The sequence below is a fragment of the Panthera uncia genome, assembly GCF_023721935.1.
Source record: "Panthera uncia isolate 11264 chromosome D3 unlocalized genomic scaffold, Puncia_PCG_1.0 HiC_scaffold_8, whole genome shotgun sequence".
In the NCBI taxonomy this organism is placed as follows: domain Eukaryota; kingdom Metazoa; phylum Chordata; class Mammalia; order Carnivora; family Felidae; genus Panthera; species Panthera uncia.
In genome coordinates this window covers 75,361,318-75,375,238 of record NW_026057586.1, presented here as the reverse complement: position 1 = coordinate 75,375,238, position 13,921 = coordinate 75,361,318, and the positions used below count along the sequence as shown (strand labels likewise).

Sequence of the window (13,921 nt, the reverse complement as noted above, 5' to 3'; positions counted from 1 at the left end):
CGGGCCGGCACCTCCCCGCCCGCCTGCCCGCCCGCCCCGAGGCCCCCGTGGGCCGCGCCCGGCAGGGCCCACGCCACCTCCGGCCGCCGCGGCCCTCACCGCTGTCGCCGATGATGAGCAGCTTGAAGAGGTGGTCGTAGTCCCGGGCCATGGCGGGCGGGGGAGGAGCGCGCGGGCGGGCGGGGTCGGTGCTGGCCTCGCGATCCGCAGCTCCCTCCGGGCTGCTTCAGCAGCGGCGGATCCACTTCCCGAACAAACAGCCGGAACTGACAGAAACACCTCCCTCCGCTCCCCCTCCTCCTCCTCCTCCTCCTCCTCCTCTTCAGCAGCCGCCGCCGCTGCCGCCGCCTCCCTTCTTCCCGCCCCGCCCCGCCAGTGCGCAGGCGCAGCTCCTGGCACCGCCTTTGCGCAGCCGCAGCCGCGGCCAGCCGCGCCCTCTCCGCGCTCCCGCACCGCGCAGGCGCCTTAGTGAGGTCCCGCGGGCGCGGGCTTGCCTTCCTTACGTCTTGTCGGCTAATGTCGCTGCAGCCGCCCGCGGCCCCGGGTGCTTGGAAAGCGGAGGTGCCGTGGAGCCGTGAAGGACGCCGAGAGCGCCGGAGAAGCCCGGCCGTGGCCCGGGACGGACTGACTCCATCTTCAAGAGCCGCAGGCGCTGCGGAGACGGAAAGACCGGCACGCAGTGACCTTGGGGGCGGGGCTTACGCCGAGCTCCCGGTTTCTCGGGACCCAGGACCCGGACACTCCGCCCCCTTCCGCACGGACGCCGCCGTTGAGGTGCTGGTGTCTGGCCTGCGGACTGAATTCGCAGGCACCCGGTGGCTGCCCGGTTTTGCAGGACACGAGTCGCCCGCGGAGCGGAGCGTGAGAGGAGTGTGGCCTTTGAATCCCATCCTAGCCCCGTGATCCCTTGGAGCCTGCGTTGCTTCCTTGGTAAAATGGGGAGGGCAGTTCCAGAATCAGAGCCCCGTCCAACTTGACGCTGAGCCGTTGTGAGCTGCATCCGGAGCCCCAAGCGGCAGCTCCCTCGGCTTCGATTTCACACCGCCTACAGAGTCATATCTCAAAATCGTGTGGTTAGGAAGACCTGGGCTGCCAGGAATTAAGCGGGATTGGGTTTATCATCAGCTCCAGTTTTTTCCAGTTTTAGAGTAAGTTCCCACCTGCCCTAAAAGGGAGATGCTCCTACTACCATCCTGCTTAGAGAATTGCAGAGATCCCTAAGCTCCTTATAGCTCTCTGTCCCTTTCCGTCAAGTATCTGTTGAATATTCCCACTTGTTTTATCACTTACATGTTGACTTTATAAAAAGTAATGCTCATGGTTAAAAAACAAAATGTACAGAAGCTTACCCAAAAATACAAGTTAGTTTTTCCTTCAGACTCATTCCTCACAGTTAACTCTTGTTAATAAGTTCCTTGGACACCTTAAAGTGCTTAAGAACTATTTGTTGAACTAATAAATGTCTTTCAATGAATTTTCTGTGCCTGTGCAAACACATACATGTATGTACGTTGCCTTTTTAACAATATGCTTGGACGTTCTGTCATTTAATAACCGCGTGGTATGGTACGCTGTCATAGGGTTGTACTTTAACCACTCTGCTATTGATAGGCATTCATGTTGTTTGTAATGTTTTATGTAAACAAGGTTGCAGGGAAGATCCTTGAACAGCTCATGGAGCGTCATACTCGTTTTGAGGGTTCTTTCCAGGAGCTAAGAATCGAGTGTGGTGATGTCAGAAAAACATGGGCTTGGAATCTGAAGGTACTACCTGGGAGAGGAATTACTTCATATGACCATTTAAAAGGGGTCCTTGGGGGCACGTGGGTGGCTCAGTCAGTTGAGCCTCAGTCTCTTGATTTCAGCTCACGTCATGATCTTGGTTCATGGGTTCAAGCCCTGCTGTCAGCACAGAGCCTGCTTGAGATTCTCCCTCTCAAACTTTAAAAAATTATTTTTAAAAAGTGATCTTTCTCGGTCTAGGAGAGGTTAGTGGGATCCCCTTTGATTCAGCAGTTCTAAGAAGTACAAGGGAAGACGAAAGTGTCTGTGTAGCTACCAGGCAAGCACACTCAACCCTGACCAGCCACTGAGGCAGGAGGCCACTCCAGCTCATCTTCTCAACCTGCTCTGGAGTCAGAGGGACTTTGGTTCAAGTGCCACACCCAACATGGGGCTTGAACTCACAACCCTGAGATCAAGAGTCGCATGTTCTGCCAATTGAGCCAGCCAGGTGCCCCCAAATGCTAACTTTGAAATCCTGGCTCTGTCCCTTAAAAGCTTTCAGATTTGGGATAAGTCACATCACATCTCGGAGCCCGTTTCCTCACAGAATAGTTGTGAGGATTAGAGAGGTTTGTAGATTACCTGGTACATACAGGCATTCGATAAACAGCAACTGATACCGTTAGCCACGGTCATTTTGCACTGGCTCATTCATACTTTCAGCTGTTTCCTATTGTAGATACCTGTTGCACACATTTCCAAGGCAGCCTCTTGATACCAGGCTACAGGATACTTTTACTCAAAAGTAGAGCAGAGTTGGCCATTGTGAAGACCAGATTCCTGACTTGCCTGCACGTGTCTTCTGGAAAGGAACAGGCATTAATTCATTTAATCAGTAACTAATGAATGCTTACTACTTACTATATGCTACAGGTTATAGAATAGAGCCTTTTTTCTCCAGGAGCTGTCTTATCAGAGGTAAGACATACTCATAAGGAATTAAAAATACAAGACAATGCAATAGATAAAACAGCTGTCAAATAAGCAGTCTAGACTTCAGAGGAACAGAGCTATCACTTTTAGCTAGAATGATGGAGAAGAGATTTCATTATAAAGGTTTCATGATGGAATTGGAACTTACAAGCCTTGAATGATAGGTATATTTAGACAGCCGCTGTCACCGCCTGTGAGAATCATCAATTTTGGCTTTGAGAGAGAATTCCCTAGAGGCCAGGATATGTGCCTGGTGTCCCCAAAATGAAACAGCATTATTTCCTCTACAAATAACGTTTTACATTTATTTAAACTACAATTCAGCAGGGGCACCTCGGTGGCTCAGTCAGTTAAACATCCGACATGGTTTTGGCTCAGGTCATGAGGTGGAGCCCCGTTTCGCACTCTGTGCTGGCAGTGCACAGCCTGCTTGGGATTCTCTCTCCATCTCTGTCTGCCCCTCCTGCTGCTCTCTCTCTCTCCCTCAAAACAAAACGAAACGACACAAAATGCTCCACTACATACAATCCAGCTTTGTTCTGGTAGGGAGCTAGGTAGGTAGGTAGGTAGAGTTAGGTAGAAAGGGACAGAGAGAAAAAGAAACTATATATGAACATGGATATAACTGTGGGGACCTGAGGTAGCATCAGTGTGCACCGATGAGAAACTTGGTTCCGCTGTTCTGAATAGCCAGTTTACAGATGAGTTTTTGCGAGGCCACCTGTTTTGCACAGTAGTCTGGTGCAAGCATGCACGGTGGATTTCTGCTGCTGAGATTTCAGGGAGGTTACTGCTGAAGCCCAGGTGTGCAGCAACAGCAGGAAGGGACAGATGCAAAGGACAATATGCAAACATCAACCAGACAAAGCAGCATTGCAACCAAAAAAAATCTCACAGAACTTACCTGGCAACTGGAGTCAGGTGCTAATTCAGAAAACACCTGCGTGCCTACTAGGTGCCAGGCACTGTGCTGGCACCGAGGACACAACATGAGCCAAACAAGGCCCATCCTCACGGAGCTTACGATACAATAGGGCAAGACAAGTTGTTCCCCCCCTTCAGCACATGTCTGAGAGCTTCCCTGTACCAGGCACCGACATAGGGGAAGCGACAGCAATAAATTAAACTTTAAAACCCCTGCTTTCATGGAGGTGACATTTTGGTAGGGAATACAAATATGTATCTGGAGACAAAGGAAGAGTGGGGACAGCAGCAGGCAGAGGCTCACGGGAACAGAGTGACACCATGGAGTGGGCAGGTGTGCTCCTTGGTCAAGAGGTGGGGCAGTGAATGAAAAGACGGTGGTGGTGGTGGCGGTGCTGGTGGCGGTGGGAACAGCAGCGTTGAGTGAAGTTTTTCAGGGTCACAGAAGCAGAGGATAGGCAGACAGTGAGGCGTGAGGATTGAGTAGTAAGGGGTAAACGTGGGCTAAAGGCACTACAGGAGAGGCAGGAAGTGTGTCACCAATGGGAAGGCTGGGAGGATAAGGAAGAGGGGACGTGGAGCCAGAGGCCTTGTGGCAGCCAGCGGTGACCCCGGGGAGCAGCGCGAGACATGAAGGTCTGTGGGGCAGAGGTCTGGAGGGACCTGGCTGGTCAGCAACGGAATCTAAAGTTGCTGACACAGGTAGTGAGGGAGGCAGACATGTTCCATGGTGTAAATAGGTAGAAGCAGGTGGCAAGTGAGAATTCAGAGCAGGCAGGTGAACTGAACGCCAGGGGCTTTAAAGAAGCCAAGACGGGACACTTCCAACACACTGGTCCCAGGGGGAAGGAATAAAGAGAATTTTGATGGAACTGGAAATCAGCCTCAATTTCTTGCCTACATGCTCGATACCATACTGTGAGACTTCGCAGTGGCCAAGACCAAGTGAACGTTAATTAAGTTCCTTGGTTGCAGGGGCCATCCCGGTGTTCTCTGGGACCTAGCATATGGCAGGCACTGGTGTCTGTGGCATTAAAGTGAAGCCACACAGAGATCTGGCAAATTGGAAGGAACGTCAGAAACAATGTAGCTAGGGGCGCCTGGGTGGCTCAGTTGGTTAGGCATCCGACTTCGGCCTAGGTCATGATCTCGCAGTTTGTGAGTTTGAGCCCTGCGTCGGGCTCTGTGCTGACAGCTCAGAGCCTGGGGCCTGCTTTGGATTCTGTGTCTCCTCCTCTCCCCCCGCCCCCCACCGCCCCGCACTTGTGCTCTGTCTCTATCAAGAATAAATAAATGCAAAAATATATTAAAAAAAAAAAAAGAAAGAAACAATGTAGCTAAACTCTCTTGTGTTTGCTTTCTGTGGGGTGTGGACCAATTTTTGGGGTCTGTCACTTTTGGGGTCAGCACTACAGGGTCAACCCCCAACACACCCAACCAAACACCAGTAGGATTTCTCTCCCCTCATCGTTTATATTAGTGGTTTTCTTTCTTTTTTATTTAACGTTTATTTTTGAGAGAGAGAGAGAGAACATGAGCGGGGAAGGGGCAGAGAGGTGGAGACAGAGGATGCAGAACATCATGACCTAATCCGAAACCAGGAGTTGGTTACTTAACCAACTGAGCCATCCTAATGCCCCCTAGATCAGTGTTGGTTTTTGTTTTTTTTTTAATTTTTAACGTTTATTTGTTTTTGACAGAGAGACAGAGCATGAGCAGGGGAGGGGCAAAGAGAGAGGGAGACACAGAATCCGAAGCAGGCTCCAGGCTGTGAGCTGTGAGCACAGAGCCCGAAGCGGGGCTCGAATTCACAGGCCGTAAGATCATGACCTGAGCTGAAGTCGGACGCTCAACCGACTGAGCCACCCAGGCGCCCAATCGGTGGTTTTTGAAGTGTGGCCTGGGGACCCCCGGGGCTCCCTGAGACCCCTTCAAAGAATCTACAGTGAAAACATTTTCTCTTAATACCAAGATCTTACTTGCTTTTTCCACTCTCGTTCTTACCCAGTGGAGGTTTCCAGAGAGCCTAGGTGACATGTGACATCACAATAGCTTGAATGCAGGAGCAGACATGAAAATCCAGACATTAAAGAGATGTGAAGAATGTAAAACAAAGCTTCTCTCCTCACTAAAATGGCTTTTGTTTTGGAAAACTTAGTTATATTTGTTATGGTTACTTACGGTAACACGTAACGGGTTTATTATTTTTAAACGAGTACAACTTACAAAGTTGACCAGTTTGGATGTGTATGATGGTAAATATCAATAAGGAAGAGATACATATGCAAGAGCTCTTTGGGGTGTACACTTTCAAAGTGTAAAGAGTTCCTGAGGCCAAGATATTTGAGAAATGCTGGATCAGATACTGCTACACCCCGGCTTCCCACCCCCTTTACGGGAGTCCAAATGGTAAGAAGGCTCGAATCCTGCTTACGACCAGCTTATGCCATCTCAACCAGAGAAACTGGGTCTCAGAAGAGCATCAGAAGGTGACTGGTGTATTGCATGTGGACACACACAGGAGTGTCACACAGAAATCCCACAGAGGGAGTAATCCTTGGACCAGTTTTTCCAGTTTCCTGAGCTTCATTAACACCAAGACTATCCTTCCACCAGACAGGCTGCAGGGAACCCTCCTAATACAATGAGGGGCAGCTGGGAAACACCCAATGAAATAACTGGGCTCCATCTCTTATGAAGAGTAAAACCCAGTCACTCCACAGAATTACATGCCAACAACTTGCCTAGATTCTTTTGCTGATGGCCCTGGGGCCTGGTGACCCAACTATCAAGAAACATAGGTTTTTCCCAGTTCTGCAGCCAACTGGCCATATGTACCTCCACTTTCCTCCTCATAAAACAAGGACCAGTCCCTTCTGGCCTCCCACGCACCGCTCTAACACGACAGTAGAGGGCTATCTTGCCCCGGCACCCTGGAGACCCCGTCCCCATACGGACACGCTCCTCACTCGGCATCTTACTCATCCAAACACAGCGGTCATCGCTTCTCAAAAATAATCTGATTTTTAAGTTCATAAGCTTTTTAAAACTTCGGGCTCACAAAGTTAACACAGCATCTGCCGATTCCAGCCCCAGCAGGGACTCCTGAACAAGAGCTCAGGACTTGTGACACGCCACTGGGGTAACAGTGCCTATGGCTCAGTCCTTTCCCATTGACATCCCCCATTTCTCTCTCACCCACCAAGCAAGTACCTCCCGTGTGCCTGGCCTCATGGAGCATGCTATCTCGCTCACTGCAGACAAGACTGTGACTGTCCTTGTCACTGTACAGATGAGGACATGTGGGTTCAGGTAAAGCAACGTGCTTTACCTGAAAGGTAAAGAAGGGAAAGAACTTAACATTAAGTGAAGGGTCACCCAACTTAACATTAAGTGAAGGGTCAAACCTGCCTTGATGAGTTCACACAGCTCCACAAGAGAACACCATACAGCACGAAAGCACTGCCTGCATTTCCTTGAAAACATTTTAGAACCTAGATGTTTTTTGAGGCTCTTCCTGTTTCTCCCTATTGTTCTCATTCAGAAAGGCTTGAAGCAATTTACCACATGTCCACACACAACCATACTTAGAGAAACATTCCTAACCACCAATCTTGTTTCAGAATCTGTGCTCGGCAAAACGGGGTCTTCAAATCCCTGCAAACAGAAGAATCAACCCTGCAGGTCCCTTGCCCCTCTCCCGAGCTGGCATCACAGCAGTGAGCCAGAACTTACCTGTACATTTGGTGCCTAGGTCTGTAAAGCATGTCATTCTCTCCCCACATTTTAAACTAATCTCGATGCCCATGATTCCAGAGGTGCCTGGAATCAGGTGAAGGGGTGAGAGGTTCGGTTTAGTTTTCCCTGGGTTAGCTCAGGGCATGTCTTTCAGACACGTGAAGAGAAATATCGGAGTCTCCTCCTTCGAGATCACTGAAAGTCTTAGAAAATAGCTGTCTTTCCTAAAGCAAGTGTCCTGTGAATGGGGTGAGGTACTGACCAGCCAGCAGGGCATCCAGGTAGAGTCCTGGGCCAATCACCCAGAGCCACTCAGCCACTGTTGGCCGTGTGGGCCAAGACGTGAAGGGGCTGAAGGCCCTGCTACAAAGAAGAGAAAATGCTTGTACCTAACTAACCATCACAGAAGAGAGAAGCCAAGAATATCCACTCTGGGGACAAACTGCCATTTATTAGCCATATGATCCCAGGGGAATGACTTCTTTCCCTAAATTCCTTCCTCTGGAAAACAGTAACCACAAGAGAACCTACTTCATGGGTTGAGGAGATTAAATGAAAAAATGCCAAATGTCATCAGTTATAATCACTATTATAACATTGAGAACAAGAGATTCTTAGAGATTCTATACCAAATACCTCATTTTATAGATGAGAAAACTGGCCCAGAGAAGTCCGACAGCTTGCCCAAGGTGAAATGGCTCTACCAACCACCAGGTCAAATAGTTTTGCTTCGCTGCTGCCAACCTCCGCTTCCTTCGGGATGTGCAGGGCTGCTGTTTCTAGGATTGCTAAGCCTCCCTCCGGGTCGAGAGGGTCCTCTGTGCCTACTCCACTGTCCTGTCTGTGACAGCCCTTCGAGGCTCATTTCCCAGGAACCCACGCCCTCCCTGCAGACTCAGGGAATGCAATTCAACATGCTCCGGGAGCCTTTGAGTCATCTCTGTCTGTGAATCAACCTCCATCCATCCATCCTGAACAGAGAGATCTCATCCTCCTCCAGTTTCTGGAACAGAACCTGGTGTTTTTCCTTTGGATTTTGCTTACTGAGTGTCTTCCACCTCTAAGTACATCAGATTTCCCTCCCAGTTTCATACTGGGGGCTGAACGCCTGAGATGGACATAAGCATCTATTCTGAGATCCTGGAGGAAACACTGAAGACTATCCCTCAGGGGCTTACCAGAGCTTTTCCAGCCACACCCCCCTCACACAGAAACTTCATCTGCCTCGCCAGAGCTAACTGGCAGAGGTGACCACATGTGCACACAGCTTGCTGGACATACGCCCCAGGGAACTGAGAGGACACTGCTGACCATCTGAATCCCAGAAGCAGGGAACAGTTCCCATGGCTACCAAAAGCTGCACCCATTGGCTGCTTTGGCTATCGGGACTGACTCAGCTGACCTCTCAAGGTCCCCTGCCGCCCTGGGAGTCTACAATTACATTGAGCCAGCTGAGACCATGCCTGCTACAAGAAAATAGGAAGTCCTATGACATATAAGGCTCAGGCATAGAAAGCAAGGATTTCATCAGAAGTATCTCAGAGGTCACCTTGTCTTATTTATCAGAAGTGCTGAGTCACAGGGCTACTTTCTACCTTTGCTGCATTAATAAGCCAAGCCTTGCTTTTTTTGATAGAACACTTTAGACTTTTTACAAAATGAGCTCGCTACCACATTTAATCTTCCTTTCTTTTACAGCTCTGACCAGTAATGTCGGTAGAGGTTTATTCCATACTGTGACCAGGGACACAGCCCAGAAAAACTTGCGTCACTGGGCCCAGAAGGGCGTGCTCCGTCAGACAGGACATGTGGATCACGAGCCTTCTAAGAACCAGGAGGAAGGAAGTCATTCATAAAGGAGACAGATGCTGAACTGCAACTTTTCTTTCCTTCGGCAAGTCCTCTAACTACAGCAATGTGGTTCTTTCTTACTCCGCAGAAGGGATGGACTTCTCTTTAACACTTGACTACCAGAAGCTCCCCCACCTTCCTGAGTCAGGACAGAACAGGCAAGTGGCCAATTCAATCCCTGCCTTCTCTATGCTCAGTGAAATCACGGGACCCAACCTCAGGACAGAGAAGTGCATAAACCTCTACGAGACTTCCAAGAGCAGGAGAGATGCCCAAGAGTCAGAATGCTGCCGGTGCTCACCTTATTCCTGACGCACAAAGCTTCATGTTTAATGGATGGAGATTTTTATAAATCTGCTTGTATCGAGATTAAATCAAAGCCTTTATTAAAACATTCCTCCTTCAAACAACCTGCATTTAACCAATACCCCTCCCCGACTTGTGAATTGCCAGGGCATTGCGAGTATGTCATGTTCACCTGACAGGGGTCAGATCCAATCGGGCCACACAACATGGCAAAGCCACAGCAAGACACGGCACACCAGGCCGACCTCCACGGTTCAGTGCCCCACTCAGGATCTAGGCAAAGGCGAGTAGCACTGGCTCCCGAAGCAGAACTCAAGCACAGGAGAAGAGGATCCAGAAGTCTGACCCCACCTGTTCCAGACCCAGCCACGCTCAGCCGGATGATCAGCTCTTGGCTACCACTTGGTGAGGCTCACACATGTGCTTTTGTCTCTTCTCCAAAGAAAAGGGTGAGAGATGGAGGAGGCAATTTTCAGTTGTGTGTGGGTTTGATTTAAGGCTTTGGCTGTGGTCTGTTGAAATATTAAAATACTTTCTGGGAACGTCATCTCCTAAGCTCCCCATCGGAACAAACGTATTTTCAAAAATGAAAACATTGAACAAAGAGGTGGAGCCCGGGGGGCGGGGCCTGGGCCTATCAGGTCAGGATGGTGTCGTCCACCTGCTCTGTGGAGTCGGCCTGGCTGGCCAGCTTCTTCAGGGACCTTCGGTTGCACTCATTCAGCACCTCCAAACTGGCCACGTCCAGGATCTTGGAGAGGGCCTGTGGGGAAGATGGAAATGAGGAGACGTAATCAGAAAATACAGCTTCAGGTTTCTCCAAGCCAAGGCAAAAATGAACATTAACCTCAGAACTAGCACTGCTGTGGACTCCGGCAAAATAAGGGAGTCCGATGGATCCCTGGGAAGCCAAGAAAACCACACCTCATGCTTTTCATGTGCTGAGGCGGGGAGTGGAAGGGCTTTCAGTGCTCTAAATACGGTGGGGAGAGGAGTGCATGAACAGGGCTCCCTCCTGGGATCCGTTCCACACGTTCAGATGCCAAGTGAGACTTTATTTGGATTTCTCCAAAACAGGGCTCTGTTGCCGAAAGAAGCCTGAACACCACAGGAACAGAGGAATGTTTTCAGGCACTAGACCAGTCACCTGACCACAATCTGCCTCTCAACACTCAGCATATGAGGTAGTGGAGTATGATGCTTAAAGACTACCACGCAGTAGAGCCGTGTGCCGAGCGCCCACAGCAGGCCCTGGAGGGACACCCCAGTCCCAGGCTCCCACCTGAAACACCTCTTCGCCCTGCCTCATCTTGAGGAGGTTGACGATCGCCTGGTCACTGTAGGCTCTCACGACAGTGTTTTTATCCTTGGTGTTGTCGAGAAGAGCCTTTAGGATGGGTTTGATGGCCTGGGGGTCCAGGGGAGGCAGCGGGTCCTTGTTGGCCCACCAGATCATCTTCTCGGCCACCAGCCTGATGTCACTGGATGGGTTCTGCAGACACTAAGAAGACCATAAGCTTTTAGTTAGGCACATCCAGTCTGTTTTTCAAGGAAGCCCAAATTTCTGCCCTGACATTCCCTCTTCATCCAGAAACTGACCCCACTGCTCGCTTCCGATGGCTTCCTTTCCCATCTTGGTAGGGGCGGGGGGGGAGCAGTGACAGGTTCTGACTCAGCCCATCTCCTTCTCCCACCTCATCTCATGCTATTCTCTCCCTTTTTCTCACTACTCTTGGTCCACGCAGGGCTATCACTTCCTCGGGGACACCAAGCTCCTTCCCGCCTTCGGGCCTCCGCCCTGACTGGTCCCACAACCTGGGATGTGCCTGCCCGGGGGTCCTCACATGGTTGGCTCCTTCTCCTCCTACAGGCCTCAGCTCAAGTGTCAGCCCATAGAGGTCTCCCATAACAACCCTCTCTAAATTAGGGCCCTCCTCATCCCCATAGGCTTTTTGTGTACCTCCAACTCTACAGATCTTGTCTGCTCCATGCACCTCTATGCCTTGAGGGTCTAGCCCAGCGAGGTACACAGAGGATCTTCAGTAAACAAACACTGATGAACAGCTGCATGCAAGGTGATGCTGTTACATGGGCTCAATCTAACAGGGGCCCTGAGAACTCTCAGCAGGGCTGCAGGCGTCTGCAGGTTGGGGCAATCCCCCTCTGGAACCTCACTATTCAAATTGAGGTCCACACACCAGCAGCACTGATACCACCCAGGAACTGGTTACAAAGGCAGAGTCTCAGACTTAGCCACACCTCTAAAAATGCAGATTCTCACTCTGATTTGTGTGCACAATTTCTGAAAAGCTTGCTTTATTACACAGGCAGCAGGGGCCCCAGTGTCCAGCTCCCAGGCTTTCCTAATTGACACCTTGCAGCCACCACAGTAACAATAATAAGCGCCATGCCAGCTAAAAGGAGGCAGGGAAGAAAAGGCTTATTAAGATTTGAACCCAGCACGAATTCGGGCCCTGCGTCAGGCTCTGTGCTGACAGCTCAGAGCCTGGAACCTGCTTCACATCTTGTGTTTCCCTCTCTCTCTGCCCCTCCCCCACTCATACTCACTCTCTCTTCACTCTCAAAAATAAACATTAAAAAAAAAAAAAAAAAAAAAAAAAAAAAGGATGTGAACCCAGGTCTGTCCCAAATTTTACTAAATCCAGATGCCTGGAAGGAATACCTAAGATAGTGGTTCTTAAAGTCTTATGTGCAAAATATATAAACAGCTCTCAAAACTTCAGTATTAGGAAAGAAAAAACACAATTTTAAGAACAGCAAAAGACATCAATAAACACTCTACCAAGTGAATGTGGGGATGGCTAATAAGCACATTAAAATTGTTCTACATCAGGGCGTCTGGGTGGCTCAGTGGGTTGAGTGTCTGACTTGACTTTAGCTCAGGTCATGATTTCACAGTTGCAAAATCAAGCCCCGAATCAGGCTCCATGCAAGGCACTGAGTCTGCTTAAGATTCTCTCTCTCCCCAGCTCTGCCCCTCCCCTACTCGCACTCAAAAAAAAAATTGTTCTACATCATTAGCCATAAACAAATGCAAACTAAACCACAATATGATACTATAGTACACTTTTGAGAAAGGATAAAATTAAAACAAAACAAAAAAAAAGTTTAAAAAAATAAAATAGTGATTCTTAATTTGATTTGGGGTTACAGGTCTACTTGAGAATCTGACAAGTCAGGCACTCTTCCGGAGGAAAAAAGCACACAGAATCACTTTGTGTTCCACTCCCAAGGGTTCAGAGACCTCCCAGAGCTCTCCGCAGAGAACTCCCAGAACAGCACAGTCAGAACAGTCAGAACAGTCAGACAGCACACTTCCAGTGTTCTTTGGACATGGGTCCTTCTCACAAGCCAGACTGCCCCTACTCACCTTAATGAACAGGCTGGAGAGTTTGGCTGGCAACTGTCCTCCCCCTGTCTCGATGTGATGCTTCATCAGGAACCCCATGCCCCGGATCCCGCTCACTGCGATGGGGATCTGTGGGGACAGGAAAGAGCTGGATGGCACAGCACCCTGCCCCTTCCTCGGAGCAGCAGGGCCAGGCTCTGTCTCATCCCCAGGAACCTCCAGGACACTGGCCCCTCATATAAGCACCCCTGCTACACACACACACACACACACACACACACACACACACAACTTCACATCCAAGACTCTTTGACAGCTTTCTGGCTATGAAGCAAACAAAGGCTGTGTGCACTGCTTCCCACGAACAGGGTTCAGAGAGCTTCTGACATGGAAGGGACCTCTAGACACTCCTACTTAAACTCCTCATTGTTTACAGATGACAGAACTGAGGCCCAGGGAGACCAAGTAGTGGTCCAAGGCCACAGAAAGTTATTGGCAAAGGCAAAATTTGAACCCAGGCCTCTCACCACCCAGCCTGCAGTAGAGCCCCTCCCCCGCCCCTTGTGCAGTGTCAGCAAGGATACAGCTGTGGAATTTGGGCTAGGGAGGGGGAGAGGGGTGTGGCTGCCCCAAAGCCTTACCCTGTCTGCCATGGCATTGCTGAGGATCATGTCCTGAACTTCACTGCTATACCTGCCCACACAGAGTCTGTTGGGAGCCACGTTCACAGCCACAGACAGTGCCAGGCTCCGTCCATGCCGAACCATCCAGTCAATGCCAGACACATCCGCTGAGTGGAAGGACACAACTGGGTCAACCTGCACTTTACACTACGCCCCTACCAGCCATGCAGCCCCCAGGCCCACCCAACCTAAGCCCAATGGAAATCCCAGTCCACTGCACACGGACCGCCCTGCCCAATGTGGCACGTTATGAAGAGGTCTCTCTCAAGCTGCTTCAGACTCGCAGCCACGTTCCCCGAGCAGAGACGTAAGGGACTATAGGACCACTGGA

At 50.1% G+C, this 13,921-nt stretch overlaps 2 protein-coding genes across 4 annotated transcripts in view; both read right to left on the bottom strand.

Moving 5' to 3' along the window:
- Positions 1 to 651, bottom strand: part of RAB35 (RAB35, member RAS oncogene family) — a 15,653-nt gene extending 15,002 nt beyond the window's left edge. Inside the window, exon 1 of one of the 2 annotated variants that reach the window (XM_049619257.1) lies at positions 100 to 651. In XM_049619257.1, coding sequence (XP_049475214.1) covers positions 100 to 151 — 52 coding nt within the window. In that variant the 5' untranslated portion in view covers positions 152 to 651. The remainder of the gene's footprint in view (positions 1 to 99) is intronic. The other variant, XM_049619256.1, reaches the window with a different exon arrangement.
- An 8,938-nt stretch (positions 652 to 9,589) lies between these two features.
- Positions 9,590 to 13,921, bottom strand: part of GCN1 (GCN1 activator of EIF2AK4) — a 57,963-nt gene continuing 53,631 nt past the window's right edge. For both annotated transcript variants that reach the window (XM_049619251.1, XM_049619253.1), the window contains 4 exons: positions 13,549 to 13,697; positions 12,929 to 13,036; positions 10,820 to 11,038; positions 9,590 to 10,300 (listed from right to left, as the gene is read on the bottom strand). In XM_049619251.1, the coding sequence (XP_049475208.1) occupies positions 10,175 to 10,300; positions 10,820 to 11,038; positions 12,929 to 13,036; positions 13,549 to 13,697 (602 nt within the window). In that variant the 3' untranslated portion in view covers positions 9,590 to 10,174. The remainder of the gene's footprint in view (positions 10,301 to 10,819; positions 11,039 to 12,928; positions 13,037 to 13,548; positions 13,698 to 13,921) is intronic.